The sequence below is a fragment of the Ptychodera flava genome, chromosome 17 (assembly GCF_041260155.1).
Source record: "Ptychodera flava strain L36383 chromosome 17, AS_Pfla_20210202, whole genome shotgun sequence".
In the NCBI taxonomy this organism is placed as follows: domain Eukaryota; kingdom Metazoa; phylum Hemichordata; class Enteropneusta; family Ptychoderidae; genus Ptychodera; species Ptychodera flava.
In genome coordinates this window covers 16,622,195-16,638,603 of record NC_091944.1, presented here as the reverse complement: position 1 = coordinate 16,638,603, position 16,409 = coordinate 16,622,195, and the positions used below count along the sequence as shown (strand labels likewise).

General features: G+C 37.5%; 2 protein-coding genes across 7 annotated transcripts in view; one reads left to right on the top strand and one right to left on the bottom strand.

The window, feature by feature from the left end:
* The window catches only part of LOC139115622 (DNA endonuclease RBBP8-like), a 48,595-nt gene extending 44,103 nt beyond the window's left edge, over positions 1–4,492 (top strand). For all 4 annotated transcript variants that reach the window (XM_070677884.1, XM_070677885.1, XM_070677887.1 and 1 more), the window contains one exon: positions 1,293–4,492. In XM_070677884.1, the coding sequence (XP_070533985.1) occupies positions 1,293–1,366 (74 nt within the window). In that variant the 3' untranslated portion in view covers positions 1,367–4,492. The remainder of the gene's footprint in view (positions 1–1,292) is intronic.
* Positions 4,493–11,090: 6,598 nt separating this feature from the next.
* LOC139115615 (zinc finger protein 704-like) overlaps positions 11,091–16,409 on the bottom strand; it is a 78,042-nt gene continuing 72,723 nt past the window's right edge. For all 3 annotated transcript variants that reach the window (XM_070677875.1, XM_070677876.1, XM_070677874.1), the window contains exons 7-8: positions 15,846–15,962; positions 11,091–15,649 (exon numbers count right to left, since the gene is read on the bottom strand). In XM_070677875.1, coding sequence (XP_070533976.1) covers positions 15,422–15,649; positions 15,846–15,962 — 345 coding nt within the window. In that variant the 3' untranslated portion in view covers positions 11,091–15,421. The remainder of the gene's footprint in view (positions 15,650–15,845; positions 15,963–16,409) is intronic.

Genomic DNA, 16,409 nt, shown 5'->3' with positions numbered 1-16,409 from the left:
TGTACAAATTCACCAGCATCACCATTACTATGAAATAATAGCAATAATCAAGGTTTGCTATCGCCCAGTATGGGTGGGGAGGGGGTACATTATTGCTTAAGTAGCACCATTAGTGACAAGTACATGTATTTGCTTACAGTGTCTTTTCTGCTGTTCTGAAAATGTAGGTCATTTAAAGTGGACCACAACAAAGAAGCCCTTGATGGAAACTTGACCTTTGAACTCTTGAGTACACCCCTGAGAATACCACAAGCCACATAAACATATTTTTCAACCCACAGTTTATCTCAGGACAACCTCAGACCTCATTTGCAGCAACCCAGTCGTGTTAACTGCCAGTCTAAAAGCTGACAATCACAAGAAGGGGAGCAGATTTTAACAGCTCAATCTCTCTTCATGCAAAAGAGTAATAAAAGTGCAGAAACGAGTTTATGACCACAGGTTGCGTACAATTAGATTGTTTATGACAAAAATCACTCTTTAGCTACCTGAAAAAACTCACAAACTAGCGTAGTTTACCGACCAATTTTTTAGTCGTACAAAGACCTATCATCTATACCTTACACAAAACATGAAACATAAAAATTTTATCACATCATAAATGTAAACTCATTATTGACGCAAGCATACTTCTGAGATAGTGAAAGATCCTTTGCCACCTCAAATTCTCTGCTATACGTGCACTACACCTCCCAGTAACCTCAGGCTGTCTGCAGTTACTCAGTCATTTACAAAATATCCCTGCCCAGCATAAAAGCTGTGAGTGGTATCCAGTGTTTGGCAATAAAGTCTTGTTGCTTCAGCTCAAAGCAGTGTCCTAACTTTGGAACAGGTCAAGCAAATAAACAACCAGAAAATTTTTGTAGCGTCATAGCTAGTTTCAGGGTGCATACACAGTGTGCCCACTAACTTTTACGATTTCTCAACATTTTGAGTCATATCAGGACTTTCTTTAAATTTTCATATCCAAGTACTGATACATGTACCAGTAATATGTAAACTTTTCCTAGGCTATAGGGAACACTCTTGGAGTCGGCAGTGCATGAAATTTATCCTCAGGGCACACTGGTGTCCAAGCTTTGCAGGAGGTCAAGCAAAAATACAACCAGTAAATTGTGCGCAGCCTCTTGACTTCAGGGGACAGCGTTTCAATCACTAATCCTATTGTCATTTTTGTGTCAACAAGCAGTGTTTTTCAACAAACAGATAAATATGTGTATCTGTTCAATCTGTCCTCGAAATGGTATTGTTTTTGCATGATTATGCTCACTATCTCGTCATATCTCTTCCAGGTTACATGCAAGCAGTTTCACAAAACCAGCCACAGAGACGCAGAAGAAGACAACCGTATGCAAAGAGATTCTGACAAAACACTCCCTCCTCAAGGCAGAAATGTGATTCTTTTCAATGTCAAAAGTTGGTTTGTATATATTTACTGCACAATAATTTAAACATTCAGTGCAAGCAATGGATCAATTTTGCAGCCTGAATTTTTCTGAGGTTAATATAAAGAAATAAACTGCCATCATTACACTGTCATTGCAGCAACCACTGCTTCTAAAGTGATTTCATGTCACAATTACCATACAATAGTATACGCAGGCATTAACTACTTGATGAGTATACGATGACTACTAACTCAAATACACTGTCAAGCAGTAACTGCCACTATTACACTGTCATGTGGTAACTGCCACTATAACACTGTCATGCGGTAACTGCCACTATTACACTGTCATGTGGTAACTGCCACTATACACTGTCATGCAGTAACTGCCATTATTACATTGTCAGGCAATAACTGCCACTATTACACTGTCATACGGTAACTGCCACTATTACACTGTCATGCGGTAACTGCCAGCTATTGCACTGTCATGCCATAACTGCCAATATTACACTGTCATGCAGTAACTGCCACTATTACACTGTCATGCAGTAACTGCCACTATTACACTGTCATGCAGTAACTGCCAATATTACACAGTAACTGCCAGCTATTACACTGTCATGCCGTAACTGCCAATATTACACTGTCATGCAGTAACTGCCAATATTACACTGTCATGCAGTAACTGCCACTATTACACTGTCATGCAGTAACTGCCACTATTACACTGTCATGCAGTAACTGCCAATATTACACTGTCATGCAGTAACTGCCAATATTACACTGTCATGCAGTAACTGCCACTATTACACTGTCATGCAGTAACTGCCACTATTACATTGTCATGCAGTAACTGCCACTATTACACTGTAATGCTGCAACTGCTGCCACAGAATACTGACAAGCAGTAACTGGTGCAGGCCACCAGTATACTGTCATGCAGTGACCACCACTACCACTCTACTGTCATGGTAATATTCTGTCACACACAATGGTATAACAGTCATATTATTGAATTCTATCCATATATTTACTACACCAGCACATCAGTCTGCAGTCACTACCCTGTCATACAAACTGCCCTTCTCTTAACAACACTCCAGTGGGAACTCCATGTTTCTCTTTCAAGCATACATGTATTACACATGCTGTCACATAATCCGATGCATAATATTACAGCTTACCACAATGTATGCAAGATACAGAAATGCACCATATTGTACAGCATTAGGCCATATATTCTGGTGATTCAAAGGCTTTTACTATGTAAGGATCGATCCATTCAATTCTTGTGTGGCTGCAGTATAAATGTATTTTATATACAAATAATTAAAATGTGTATCATCAAATATTTATTGAATTGTGTATTAATGCGCATATAAATTTGTAATTCTGTATCAATAGATATGCAAGTTGGGAGCTTGAAAATATGGAGGCATATGTCTGCCTGAGGGTCAGTTAAAGTGACGTAATTCATATTGTGTGAACCCCAGTCAGAACAGGGCTAAGTAAACACGCATCAGCGAAACAAGTACATTATTGTAAGGGTATATTTAACATGATATGGAACCTTATTTAATATGATATGGAAGCTTAGAGAAATTTTAGCCGACTTGGTTTCAGGGTAGCAAATAAGCAGCACAGAATGGTGTTCATGCATTCAGTATTAAAGTTAAAATGCCCTTGATAATTTTTGTGTGCATGTGTGTTGAACACAAAAGGTACAGTTGCTGTGCCCTTTTCAGAAATATAACAAAGCCTGTGCTGGTTGGGTTTTATCAAAATATATACATTGCCGTGTGTGTATTTATACATGTTTAATGCATTACACGTAAAGGATGTCACTGTGAACCATGTAAGCTACACTCACTCTCTCTCTAGTTCTCTTTTCTTACTCATATGAATATGTGATTGTCTTTCTCATGCGAGTCTGTGTGAAACTGTCAACAATTTTCAAAATGGAGTGGTACATTTTTGTAACTGGTGAGCACCATGACGGTTCGGTTCTGTAGAAGTAGAGTTATGCAAAGCCTGGAGGCTGTAGAACTATGAAAGGCAGTCAATGCATTGGAGCGGGCATTAGTTGAATTAAAAAAGCCTGTATCTTAACCAACCCAGGCTTGTATGTAGTTGCGTCAGTGTTACCTATAATCACTGAGCAAGTATGGCAATAATGTAAGATACATGACCTGAATTTCTCAGAGTTTATGTAACTGATCTTTCAGTCGAAGCTTGGCACTGGCGTTTTTTATTAAACTTTCGCTCTTTAGCCACGTTCAATAAACGCCCCCGATCGAAACCTTGTGTGGAGCAGCAGGTCCATGCGGGCAGTCGTTTTTGCTCACAGCCAGCTAACAGGTCAGAGGTCGGCACAAGCTATATGTTCAGTTGAGTTTCAGAAGTGTAGTTTTACGGAGACTGTATTTCAAAATCTCTCTGCAACAACTTGATACCACATCACCCTGCTTTTCTTGGCCAATATGGATGTGTGTATTTGTACACAGGCAAGCAAGCTCCAGAGATACGGAAGCTTTGTTGGAAAAAGATTTGGTTAATGTAAATAGTGAAAATGAATGTCCATGTGGTGTTAATAGACACAGAAATTACAAAATTCTTCACACATGGAAATCCACTTACATGAGATGTAAGTATAAACAGGCTGTGTTTTTAAAACACATCTTAAAAATGTTATTTATAGAAATGATTAAACATCCCCATAATATGATGCAAGTGGAAGTAAGTGAAATTACCATAATAATATCAGCAGTGGAAATCCCCAGCTATTTCTGAATGCAGAAATATCACCAATATTAATTGGCCCGCAGATAGAGTCTGATATTCTGGCTTGATTAGGTGGTTTGCAATAGAATGGTGCTTTAAAGAAATGACTGACAATTTTCTGTTATAAAACAAAACTTTACAAAAAGGCGCTCCATTTATTTAACTTCCCTGTACATTTCAGCTGTCTTTAGTTTGATGGACTATGAAATAAGATTTCTGGTTCATTTGATGTTTTTAAATGTTTTATGTTTGTCTACTGTATTCCAAAGTATGGAGTCTAACACTGATTCAACATTTCAACATCAAATTCATGAAAACTTCTTTACGTTTCATGGCATTCACTTTTATCAAAGGTTCCTGTGTTTGTCATAAAAGTACTGTATGAACTATCTTTGACATAAACAGAATTGCTCCATTCCCATGGCAGTGTCTGGATTCTTATTTTTATCTAAAAAGCAAAAGTAAAGAATGTCAGTTGAAAAAACACTTGAGATGTAAACATAACTGCCTTCATATCACACTTCAGTGCTATCCTGTTGACTACTGTGTTACCAAGTTTTGACCTATAAATGTTGAAATTGGGGCGAGACTGGGAGCGGCTGTTGGAGGGTGAAAGGGCCAAAGGAAGTTCTTATTGTTTGATTTCACCTCAGAGCCTCCCTGGTGGTGCCGCATCTACAATGAATGCCCATCAAACCACACACTGTACAGGTGTGACAACTACAGTCCATCAGCATTGTATACTTCATGCGGGTACCAATCCTACATGCAAATAAATCTCCAAGCAATATACTTTTGGATAAACATTTTCACTATGTGGCGCAATTCTAGTATTTGTAAAGGAATTGTCTCTTCGATTAACGCCCCCCTCCCCCTATATGATTTCCAGGTAATTACCGTACAACAAAGCAAAACAGACCAAACCTCGCTATTAGAATTCAAAAAGCGATAGAAAATATGATGATATTTTGCTTAGATAAGAAGCATGCCCATCTACAAAAGCATTTGGATGATTCTTCAAGCTTTTTCTCTTCTGAATATTTCAGAGTGTTTCCTGAAGCCCAGACAGTTTCCTTCCCATTCATATTTATGATGACTTGCAGTATTCTATGTAAAGTGCTGGAGATGGATAAAAAGTATATACAGCAAGATCCTGACATTGATAGATCAGTACTCCATTCGTAATTAATATCAAAATAAATCCTCTTTGGTCAAGTTTGATGTACGAAAGCTGTTTTCACAGTAGGACAATCTGTAAAACATTACAAATTCAAGTTTAGAAAATTCACAGACTAAGCTGTCCGTTTGGTTTTTCGAAAACAGTCATCTACATTAAGATTATGAATGAAATGTGAATGGATGATAAATTTAATTGAACATTGCAAAATTTACAAGTTTGTCAAGTATCAAACTCCACCACATCAAGTTGGAAGAATATACTAAAAGATTGGCTACTCACCAAATAATACTTTGATGGAATTGTTCTGGAAGAAAAATCCCTGCTGACTTCAAAGAACAGAACACAGTTTTCTATATGGTCAATATTTTACTCCAGACTGATTTAAGTCATATGTTCACACAATGAATTGCAATCTGTGGTTCATTCTATGTTGTCTGTCTACTTTTTCCCAATTTTGTAAAAGTGTCTGTATGGCAAATTTTGAAGGACCAAAAACTGATTTTCCCGTTCTGTTCACACAAAGCAACAAATGACACTGGAAGAATCTTTTAAATTCCTGTTTATTGCAAACCCATCTGGAAGCAAGAAAATTCAGGACGTATTCGAAAAAGTCAGTGTGTCAGTCATCTTCGAAATCAGAGGCTGATAAATTTTAGATGGCATCATTTAGTTATTCATGAATTTTCCTGGCAGTGTCTGTGCTTCCGAAGTTTACTCTGTCCAAATTAATGCAAGGTATAAAGATGGTAATTTGCTGTAGACTAAATTCAGAACTTGTGGAAACAAAATTTCATGAATTTTAACAGAAATTTTTCTTGCAGCCTGTACAGAGAAAGAAAAAGAGAAAAACTGTGCCTGACCTTCTTTTAGATACTGAAAAAAATTTTTCTGTAAGGGGTTGATTCATCAAATTTTTTCTTACTGTAGTTAAATTAAACTCAGGAAGTTGAATGGCCTCATGAACCTTTTCCTTTATCAATGTTTAATGATTTTTACTACAATGGGATTGTTCCAGATTTTCCTGACAATTCCAAATATAACCAGAGTTACCAACGTAGACAGGAAATACCTGTTAGTGTTGCTTGGTGCATGTGTATCATCACTCCAGGTAAAGCCGGTCAGTGTCCTTGCACAGGAAATGGGTGGAAAGAAAAAAACCTGATGGACGTAATTTTTGAAAGCTGATAAAACATTAAGAAAGGATTCTCGATAGCATTTGTGGAAGGCTCCACAAAGGAAATGAGACAAAGGCATTCAAACATTGGAATAGAATCGTGATTGTTACGCCCACTCATATATGACTTCGAGGCAGATTTGCACCGGTTAGACAACTCTGTCATCCCTCTGATAGTACAGTTATGGTTTCCTGTCGTTTTATTTCCCATCCTCCTGCCATCTGAAACGAGTTTCACTTGATTTATTTGTAAAAAGAATTAAATTTTTTTCATTTCACATAATCTTTTAAATAAAGGTTTTCTGAACCCTATATGGCGCCCTCTAGAGCATAGTCATGGTGATGTTTTTTTTTGCGGAAGAACATGTCATCAGCTGATGAAGTTAATCCCATGCCTGTAATATTAAATCTATCCACCTGATGGATTAAAAGATTGATTCAAATTTAAACTCTTGGAGTTTGTATAGGAATGTTCTGCTGTGAAAAACACCAAGGCACGATGTTTTTACCTCCAGTACTTTCGCCGTCAGACAAAATAAGAATAATCATTTACTGTTTATCAAACATACCCGGTTGTAAGACTGCTAACTGGTCTGAGGTGGCAGGTTGTATAAGTTGACCATTACACACACCCACGCACAGTACTCTAAGTTGGTATGGAGACTGTCTGTGCCATATTGACAAAAATCCAAAACCGGACATTAATTAGAAAATTATAAACTCTGAAATTTGGACAGACCTTCACATTTATTAATTTCATCATAGTAATCAGACTCTGGAATTGATTCCAAGACTTTAAACCGTTTCTCACACACTGCCCAGTAAATGGCTTCATCCACACTATCGAAAACACTGGACATGTACCACAGTCTGGTGGAGAAAGGATGAAACGTGAGCAGAACAGATTCTGGCAAGACGCAGAGGACTACAGCCCACACTGGACAATTTTTACAAATTAACATAATCATAGGGGGTCCAGTTGCTTTAGAAAGCTGTTGTGAAGGTCCCTTTAAGAAGCCCCATTATTTTCATAATGATGGTTGGGCCCAGTGTTTTGCAGGTGCACCCAGAATCTGTGCATGTCAAGTGTTAGGCTTACTAATTACATGCCAGTAATGCAGAGTTTGTCAGTACCACTGCTTTGCAGATATTTGCTTCCAAGTGACTGTTTGCCTACTAGTAAAGGGAAAGAGAATATTCAAAACATTCAAGCAAGTTGGATTTTCAGAACCTATTAATCAGTAATTATCGACACAAAAGCAAAGAAACGCCAAATCACCCTCAAGGTAAATCACTGTTTGGCTATGCTGTATGTTTGAAATCATCATAAAATATATTAAAGTCAACACTGCATATAATGTTTGGTAAATTGATGTCCAACCAGCCTGGATATGTGAAATCTGTGTCCTCACTGTTTCCATAGCAACACCTGTAATTTTACAATGTACTCAAGGGTCATCCTAACCTACTTTGTGTCTGCCTCAGCACTGACCAATGAGATTCCTTGTTACAAAGTTTTATAGATACTTGAGTGGAACTGCATGATGTCCATACATGTACCTCTCAAGGCAGAAGCATGGGTGTGTTTGTTGGTTTGTTGAATCAGCCAGTCTTACCTCTTCAGAGGACTGGTACCTTTCGAATGTGACAGTTTTCAAACAAGACGTATGGGGATTTGCGTAAGACATCACAAATAGTCTGATATTTATAGCCAGTTACATAAATTGCGGAATGTGGTTTCCATTACTACACGCCGAAGTTAATATTCCAGACGTTGGTAAACAGAACATCAATTACAAAAAGGGGGAATTTTTCGTGATGTTTGATTACTTTTCTCTAAATTCTCTCAGTTGAAAGAACAGACGTGTAGAGTCATGGATTTCAGGTCTAATTATTTGCCAGAGTATTTCTCAGAATAAGCAATTGCTACATTTCAGGCCATGGCAACAAAAACTGTAGTCGACTTTATTCTACCTCAAGCAGTTGCATGTAGAGATGTTGATATGTTGATGTAACACTTGAGGTATATAAGGATCAAAAAATGAATTATGTTATTTGAAATCATCATCTGTTGTGCCGTCCCCAGGTTGTTGATGTGAAATGTAACATGAATTCTGATTGGTTTTCCTGTAATAAACGTAAAATATACTTATCACTCATATCTTAAATTAAAATTGTTTTTAATATCTACTGTTTGACTGACCTTTTTCTCTGTATCTGTTGTGTATGGTCCATGAGAGAACCCAGTCATTCATAATGTGAGTTCACACAGTTCAAAAAAAACTTTTTCACTGAAGGTTGAGAAAATGTCACAGTACAGCTGATTGGTTTCTGTGAAAGTAACACATCCAATCAGCTGTGAAAATGCATGGCTGGAGTGGAAGTTGAAAATGTTTAGTGGTGTGGTTTGGCAGTTTTAAGGTTCAAGAATACACAGGCTGTTTGCAGAATAGAGTGTGCAAGGTCAGAGAAAAAAAAAATTCAAAATTCAATATATACAGCTGATTGATCCATTCGAAAAGAGCATATCCAATCACAGCGCTGCTTTCTGAAGAGCAAAGATGCATGGCCATGAAAAAAGATTATCGTCAGGGAAATTATCGTTGATTGAACCTTTCGGCAAGAACAATTCATATTAGTTTGCAAATTTCGATTGGAGCTAGAACACATATTTGTAAAATTTGGTAGCCAAGGTATTTAAGGCCAAGTAAACCTTCAAGCGAAAAATGTACAGTGAATAATGATAAATGATCTGCTAATAGAGTAAACGCCATGCATCATAATTGGCAAAATATGCCCTTGTTGTTATTGTAATGCCCATTCAAAGTAGTGTAATTTATGACATATTCACTGTATATTACTGACATTTTCCAATTACTTTACAGTAAAGAGTGCCCAGAATTATGACTCAATATGTGATCAACAGTGAACCCAAATATGCTAGCTGTGAGAAGAGGTTCACTAGATTTCCCCTGGTGACTGTCAGGATCCACAAATTATTACAGTGTATGAATGTTGTGGGCATAGTTGATAATTCAAGGATATTTATGTTAAATATAGATTGTTCTCAGTTTGATCTGCTGGCTTGCATGCTCTCTCTCTCTCTCTCATATGAAAAGGATATGCAAATTGAAAAGAAAAATGTGATTGAATCTACTCAAAAATGACTTTTCAAAAGTAGTTACTATCGCGGCATGTACAAAAAGCAGTTCTACTGAGCGTAGACCCCTCTCTGTACAGAGTGATTACATCCTTTGGTATTCCAACATGCTTTTCCATACTTTTCCATAAAGCCCAGTATGATCCGCAGTGTGCAGCCCAGTGACCTGAAGGAAGAATATAATTGCCCCGTGTGAGAAATAGTCACGGAAGCCAAGAAACTATTTGCCTCTGGGTACACATGTGCGTGCTTGATTACACTTGCCTAGAAGTCTGGAAAAATGAGCTCAATGTTGACATACGCATGTGTTCAATGTTTGACATGCAATGTTCACAGGGTAATAGTTTTGATTGATTACCCTTAATGAGTGCATAAATGCCGACGTGCACTCGCCTTTTCTGGGAAACTGGGAACTGAAGTTTCCTGTTTGGATCAATCTGCAGTGAGTTATTCAAAGTTTCCAGTGCATTAAAAATATGTCATTTGTGATTTACATCATTAGGGTGTCATATATATTTGGTGTGCAAATTCTGATGACAGGAATTAATAACTCTTTATGGTTTTTCCAATAGAACTGACAGTTCTGATGTGTTTTTGATGTATTTTACTAATCATGCTCATGGATAAAATAAGAGAATAAAGTTTTGCAAGAATTCAAGTAAACTATTTTTGACCTTTGCCAGTAGTTTTGTTTGGAGATAGAGTGACAAAATTAGCTCCTCATGGTCAGATTATCAAAATTCTTTTTGTATCTCAGGTTCAAACAGTTTTGCTTCATGAATCAGCGAATTTCACCACAACAGAAAAGAATCCTCACTCCAAGAATGCGTATCTTTTTCACACTGAAACTTAACCCTATCACCTGCCATGGTTTGGCCCAAAACCCATTGTTATCAATGGTGACTGTGGATCTGTTTACAGGGAATTGGGGGTGAACGGGTGAAAGAAAGTACAAGTTATGTTATCATTGGATATTTTTATTGAACAGTAGATGCCAGATGGCCTGTTTTATCAGCAACTACAGTCCAAAAATATTCCTAGCCTTTGGCTCACACTCTGTGACATTTTTTTAAAGATGTTGTTGTACTTACAAGTCAACGGGGTGAACTTATCTGGAAGAACACGCCATATGCACACAATTCAGTTTTGAGAATGTCTTCAACTTGATATCAAAAATTAAATTTCTTCACAAACAGAAAACGGGGAGTAATAAAACTTCAAACATTCCATGATGACAGATCTTCAGGACACATCAACACATTTTTCCGACCATCAAAACAACACACAGTAAAGGAAGGCATACTTTGTTTTTTGAAGGTTTCAACAAAAACACAACTTTAAACCAAAATTCTCATGCTGCTAGTGATCACTTTACAGTAACTGAAATAATCTAACAGTCAAGGTGTACTTTTTGGATTCAAGTGTTTTTTTATTTCCCTTTTTTGAAACGTCTGTTTACATGTTCTTGAAATGGAAAAAAACAAGGCAGCTTATATATAATATATACATGAAGAAATATACAGAGGAAAAAACTGACTAGAGCAAAAAAGCAGGTTTTTATTGGTAAATTTCGTGTGAATGCATACTCAGTGGTAAAGACTGTTGAAGCAGTGATCAAATTGACAACTGTTGAGCGTAAGCCTTGATTTGTACATGAAACATCTCAATAGATATATTTCATGTCAAGCAGTTTCTGTTACTGCACTGACGGGTGTTGTGCCTACATTTTCGCTGGAATGATGTTATTTGACCAGGCAGTATAAATTGCCGGGGTCAGGCCAAGCAGCTTGCTATTAAAATGGTTGTAGCAATACTGTAGTTTACTCGTTGCCAGCATTTCTGTTTTTATTTCAGTTGGTCTGTCAGGAGTCTTTCACTCCAGGGATGGACGGGTCAGATCAGGTAACATTCCGACTTTGGCAGTTTGTGTGTTTCAAATCTGACCTCAAGAAACACGATCTTCAAGAACATTTGTAGATAGACCGCAAATAAATGTCCTGAAAAACAGGCAGACATGAAATCTAACTTTTCACTTTCAAAACCTGACAGCTCTCAGGCCATCCCTCACCAACTCTACCCCCTGTTGCAGTCCAATGAGTCAGCCCAGCCAATGGACATAAAAGCGGACTACACCATTGTTAGCAATGCTGGAGGGGTGGTCAAAGGTAGAGTGAAGACTCACTGATAGGAGGTGATGATAAAAAACGCTGGCAACTATGGATTTCAGTAGGTATGTTCGACAACACTGACTAGTGCATGTGTATCTAAAGGCACTGATGAATTCTGTTGTTTCAAAACTGCCATGACCAAGACCGTTCAACTCCTCACATTATTCCAAAACTATGCTAAGAGGTCCATCATCTTGTGAAAACCAAAGTTAACCAACTCAAGTTAAAGAAACTTCCATTTAACAAACGTAAGAGCCATCCCACTTTTCCTGTTGACGGAATCTGGTTGTAAAAAAGTCCACATAAGTAAGCAACTGAATTTCATCCTCGTTTCCTTTTGACCATAAATATATATAGTAAAGATAAGAAAACTTCAACAGTATTGGCCACGATCAAATGGTGTTTTTAGATGGGGCAGTTTATAGCAAGATTAGGACCATTTTCAGTTGGGATTAATTGCTTCAAATGCAAATAAATTTGTACTTTTTTTCAAAATTGTTTTTGTTTGTCTATCGCTTCCTCTTTTGTCCAGAAAATATGACATCAAAATCACACACCAGGTGTACATCAGAATTGTTCCTCAACCTCAAAATGAACTATGTTGTTACACTGAATGGATATGCGAATTAGTCACCAGTTGTGACAGAAAATCTACAAGACTTTGTCTGATTTGTTCATGAATTGACAACTTTTGTCAAATTTGGTCACCGGCCAATCAGTGTACATTTTGTTGACGTTTTTTGAGTGTCCCGACACAGCAGTACCGAAAGCACTATTAATCACTGCTATGGTAACGCTTGTTGATTCCTTTCTTAAAAAAGTTTGTTGACCAGTATATTCAAACTTTATCGTAACTGAGAAACAAATACAGTGATATTAAGTTTCAGTACTACAGTATCGTTACAAGAGTGAGCTACGAAATTGGTGACATGACTGCTGTTTACAATGCAACGACAAATCATGTTTCGAAACTCGTGAAATCATGTGCAGACTGTGACCGGTGCCTTAGTTAACTTGTCTTTCTCAAGCTTTTGTTTCGGATTCCGTTTGTCATGTTTCAAACTCACTGAGAAAAAGGAAGTTTACAGAGACAGACGCAAGAGACCATCGCCTTGTTAAAATTGCAATGAAACCTGACAAACTTTACGATCACTTCAAATGAAAGCAAGCAGATTGATTCCTTAAATGTTACATGATCTTAATCAGAAAAATATTGTCAGAAATGGCCGATGAATGACAAAACATGCATAAAATCTAAACATTTTTTGTCAAGACACAGTATCATGTGAAATGTCATAATTGATTTCTATGAACCCTAAAACTGTGTGTTTATTTGTAAACCCCATTGTAATTTCAAAGATCTGGCAGAACACTAATACATGGTCAATCAAGTCCCTGTATTACAAAACAGAGAGACTAAATCACAAAAAAAACATTTATACTATAAATTTTGGTACATATTCTAAGAAAAAACTTTGAGTTTTGACTCTTTTTACCCCCTCCCTCCCCTCCAATGACAACTTTCTCTTTGAAGGTTGATTCCTCCTTGCACAAATGATTATGAGAATTTTTCCCATTTTCTTTGCAAACCAGCGATGAAACAATACGTCCACCGTCTCTCATTAAACATATACTACAAACAAACTCGTTGGGATTTTTATAAGCTAATGGCTTGTTTATATCTTAATGGTTGGATTTGAAAGTACACTTCACAAACAAGATAACTGACAGAATTAGTTTGTTTGGAAAAACTAGTCTTATAGAGACAAATAGTTAACCTGATTTGAAAATTGGAAGAGATATCTTTGGTGGCGTTCCTTTTTTTATTTTTCATAGTTTTTACTTCTATCTACTCTCATCTAGTGATCAGTGCTCTCTTTAAGAGAAGCAAACGTAACGTTACTTTGCTTTCCTTGAACTACTTCAAAATAAAAAAAAAGAATGAAAAAAACTTGTTCAAGACACTTCACTGTATATACACATGTACAGTCTTTTTTGACCACGAAATTCTTGTGACTTGAAATGATAAACTTTGCTCCATGAGCTGACTCTACTAAAATGGAAGAAACTAGAATTTGAAATGTTTTCATCCGCAAGTTCCTTGGATGATTGGAAAGGCCTGTTCATGTTCAAGGCGTCCTTCCCCCAAGGAATCATGGGATGTTAGGTAAATGGATGGAAGAAAAACATGACAGCTATCACCATGGATACCATGAAAAGATCCCCCTCTCCACCTGATTCAGAATCACATGACAAAACACCGATGACAAAAAGCATGCATGTTTACAGTATACAGCTTTTCAAAAACACACTTTACAGTCTGCCAGATGCCACCCCTCTTTGACTCAAGATAAACTCTTACTGCTGTATAGCCAGTGCTCTTCTTAAGGCTGGTCACCCAGTACATGCTACCATGGTTACAAAAAGTCATTTCACTACAGTGCCCTATGTAGAATCACATTAAGGGGTCTGCTAAACGTTACCATGCTGTTCACAGCAATTTTCCTGTCTGTCAAAACCTTAAACACAAACACTATTAGCATACAGAAAGCAAATGGCCTAAATACAAAGGCTGAGAATTCTTGGCAATTCAGAGTATTTAGGCATCTGATCAGACTGTTTCCCAGTTTCCAAAATAACAAACTCACCTGCCCGTAGGAAAATTACAGGTTTCACACCCATTATAATGTGTAAAAAGGTACAAGTTAGATTTAAAGAGTAACAAATACAACTGGTTATAATTTTTTCATCACTTCATATGCCTTTTTTTTTGGAATGTAGATGTAAAAGAAGAAAGAGTTGATGATTCAATCCCACAAAAAATGTTGTTTGGTACAATATACCTGTACAAGGTCACCTGTAACTGATATCAAAAGAACAAAGTTATGTTTCTATCTTCATAAATGCAGCCATGGTACAAGATGCGTCCTTTCTTTCAAACTCACAAAAATAGCCCTTTTTTGTACATTTTTACATCTTTTTACATCTTTTTTGTTTTGTGTATCTCAACTTCTAAGAGTTTGCTTTCAAAGTGCGCAGGTTGTAAAAAAATGGGCACAGAATTAAGTGCCCTGTTTTACCGTGACCACATATGCTGCGATCTCACTCTTCAAAAAATTACTTACAAAAAAATAAAGTGACAAAAATCTCGGAAAAAATCTTCTGTATCCTCTGCCTCATAGAATAAAGCTCACTCTGTCCTGAAACCAACTGGCCATTTTCTTCAAAAAAGTCAAAAATACTCTCGTTTTTTCTGCCGTTTTGTCACAAAATTCTCATGTACTTTTGTCTGAAACTTAACAACACAAACTTTAAACATTGCTCGTATGAAGAAAAAACCTGGATATGATGTGAATGATTCAAATGTATAATTTTATGTACTCTTATTTTTTCAGTTCCATAAATCAATCTGTGTCATAATCTCTCCCTGGCAGTTGTCTGACATTTGCACTTCAGATCCTGGACGCTCACCCCCATCTTCTTAATGTTAACACAATATACACCATACATAGTTTACGATCAAGACTGTTCTATTTGATGATAGGGGGTAGGGTCAGTTTTGGTGAGTTCAGTCGATGAACCTCACACAAGCCTTCTTCCATTTGCATTGTGTGCACCACATATCGCGGTTTTCCATCCCGTAGACTTTTCGACACTTCTTGGTCTCGCCTCGCACCTTTTTGGGATACGGCCCAGAGAGTTGATGGGTCTTTGTGGAGGTGCCATGAGCCTTAGGGGAGGCTGGGTGTAGCCTCTGAGGGGCACTGTTGGACCTCTGACGGAAGGGCAGTGCAACCTGTTCAAATGAGAATAAAGCAATCTTTTGAAAGTTGGTCGGGGAAAATGAAAAAAGACTTTCAATCTACCATACTGAGAATACACCTCACACCGCACTTCAATGGCAAACCTTTACAATACAACGTCAGAAATTAGCAACATAACAATCTTCCTAGGATCAAAAATCAAAGGTATGGACGAGAACGGACACTTACTTTGGTTGGTGAGGCAGAGAAAGTGAATGTCGGACTTCCAGGTATCTGGTGCCAGGTGTACGTCTGGGGTGGTTGCTGTACTTTAGCTGCTGGCCCTAGTGTCAATGGACTCGGTACCTGAGAGACAAAAATGACAAACCATGACATGAATCCACAATTCTGCCCCAGCATATCTAAAATGACCTCCTTATGAACCTGGTTCTGTTCTGAGCATCATGATTTCTCAGATGAAGACTGCACACGATTGTTGTGCTGATTTATTTGAACAAGTGGCTACGATGACAGCTGACATAAATCAAGAAAGAACTGCACTGAGTCATGCAACCACATCAACTTTTCACAGCACAGCACTGTGGTATTAATGAAATAATTTCTAGTACTAGTTTTAAATTTAAAATATGAAAAGTTACAACCATGCTCAACAACTACTTAGGATATATAGATCACAAAGGGGTTTCGGTCACAACCATGTCTCCCCATTTCTGTGTACGCAGGTCCATTCTCACTAGTGGGAAACAATGAGTTGGGCCAAACCATGGCAGTAAGAGGGTTGTTTTACATCTA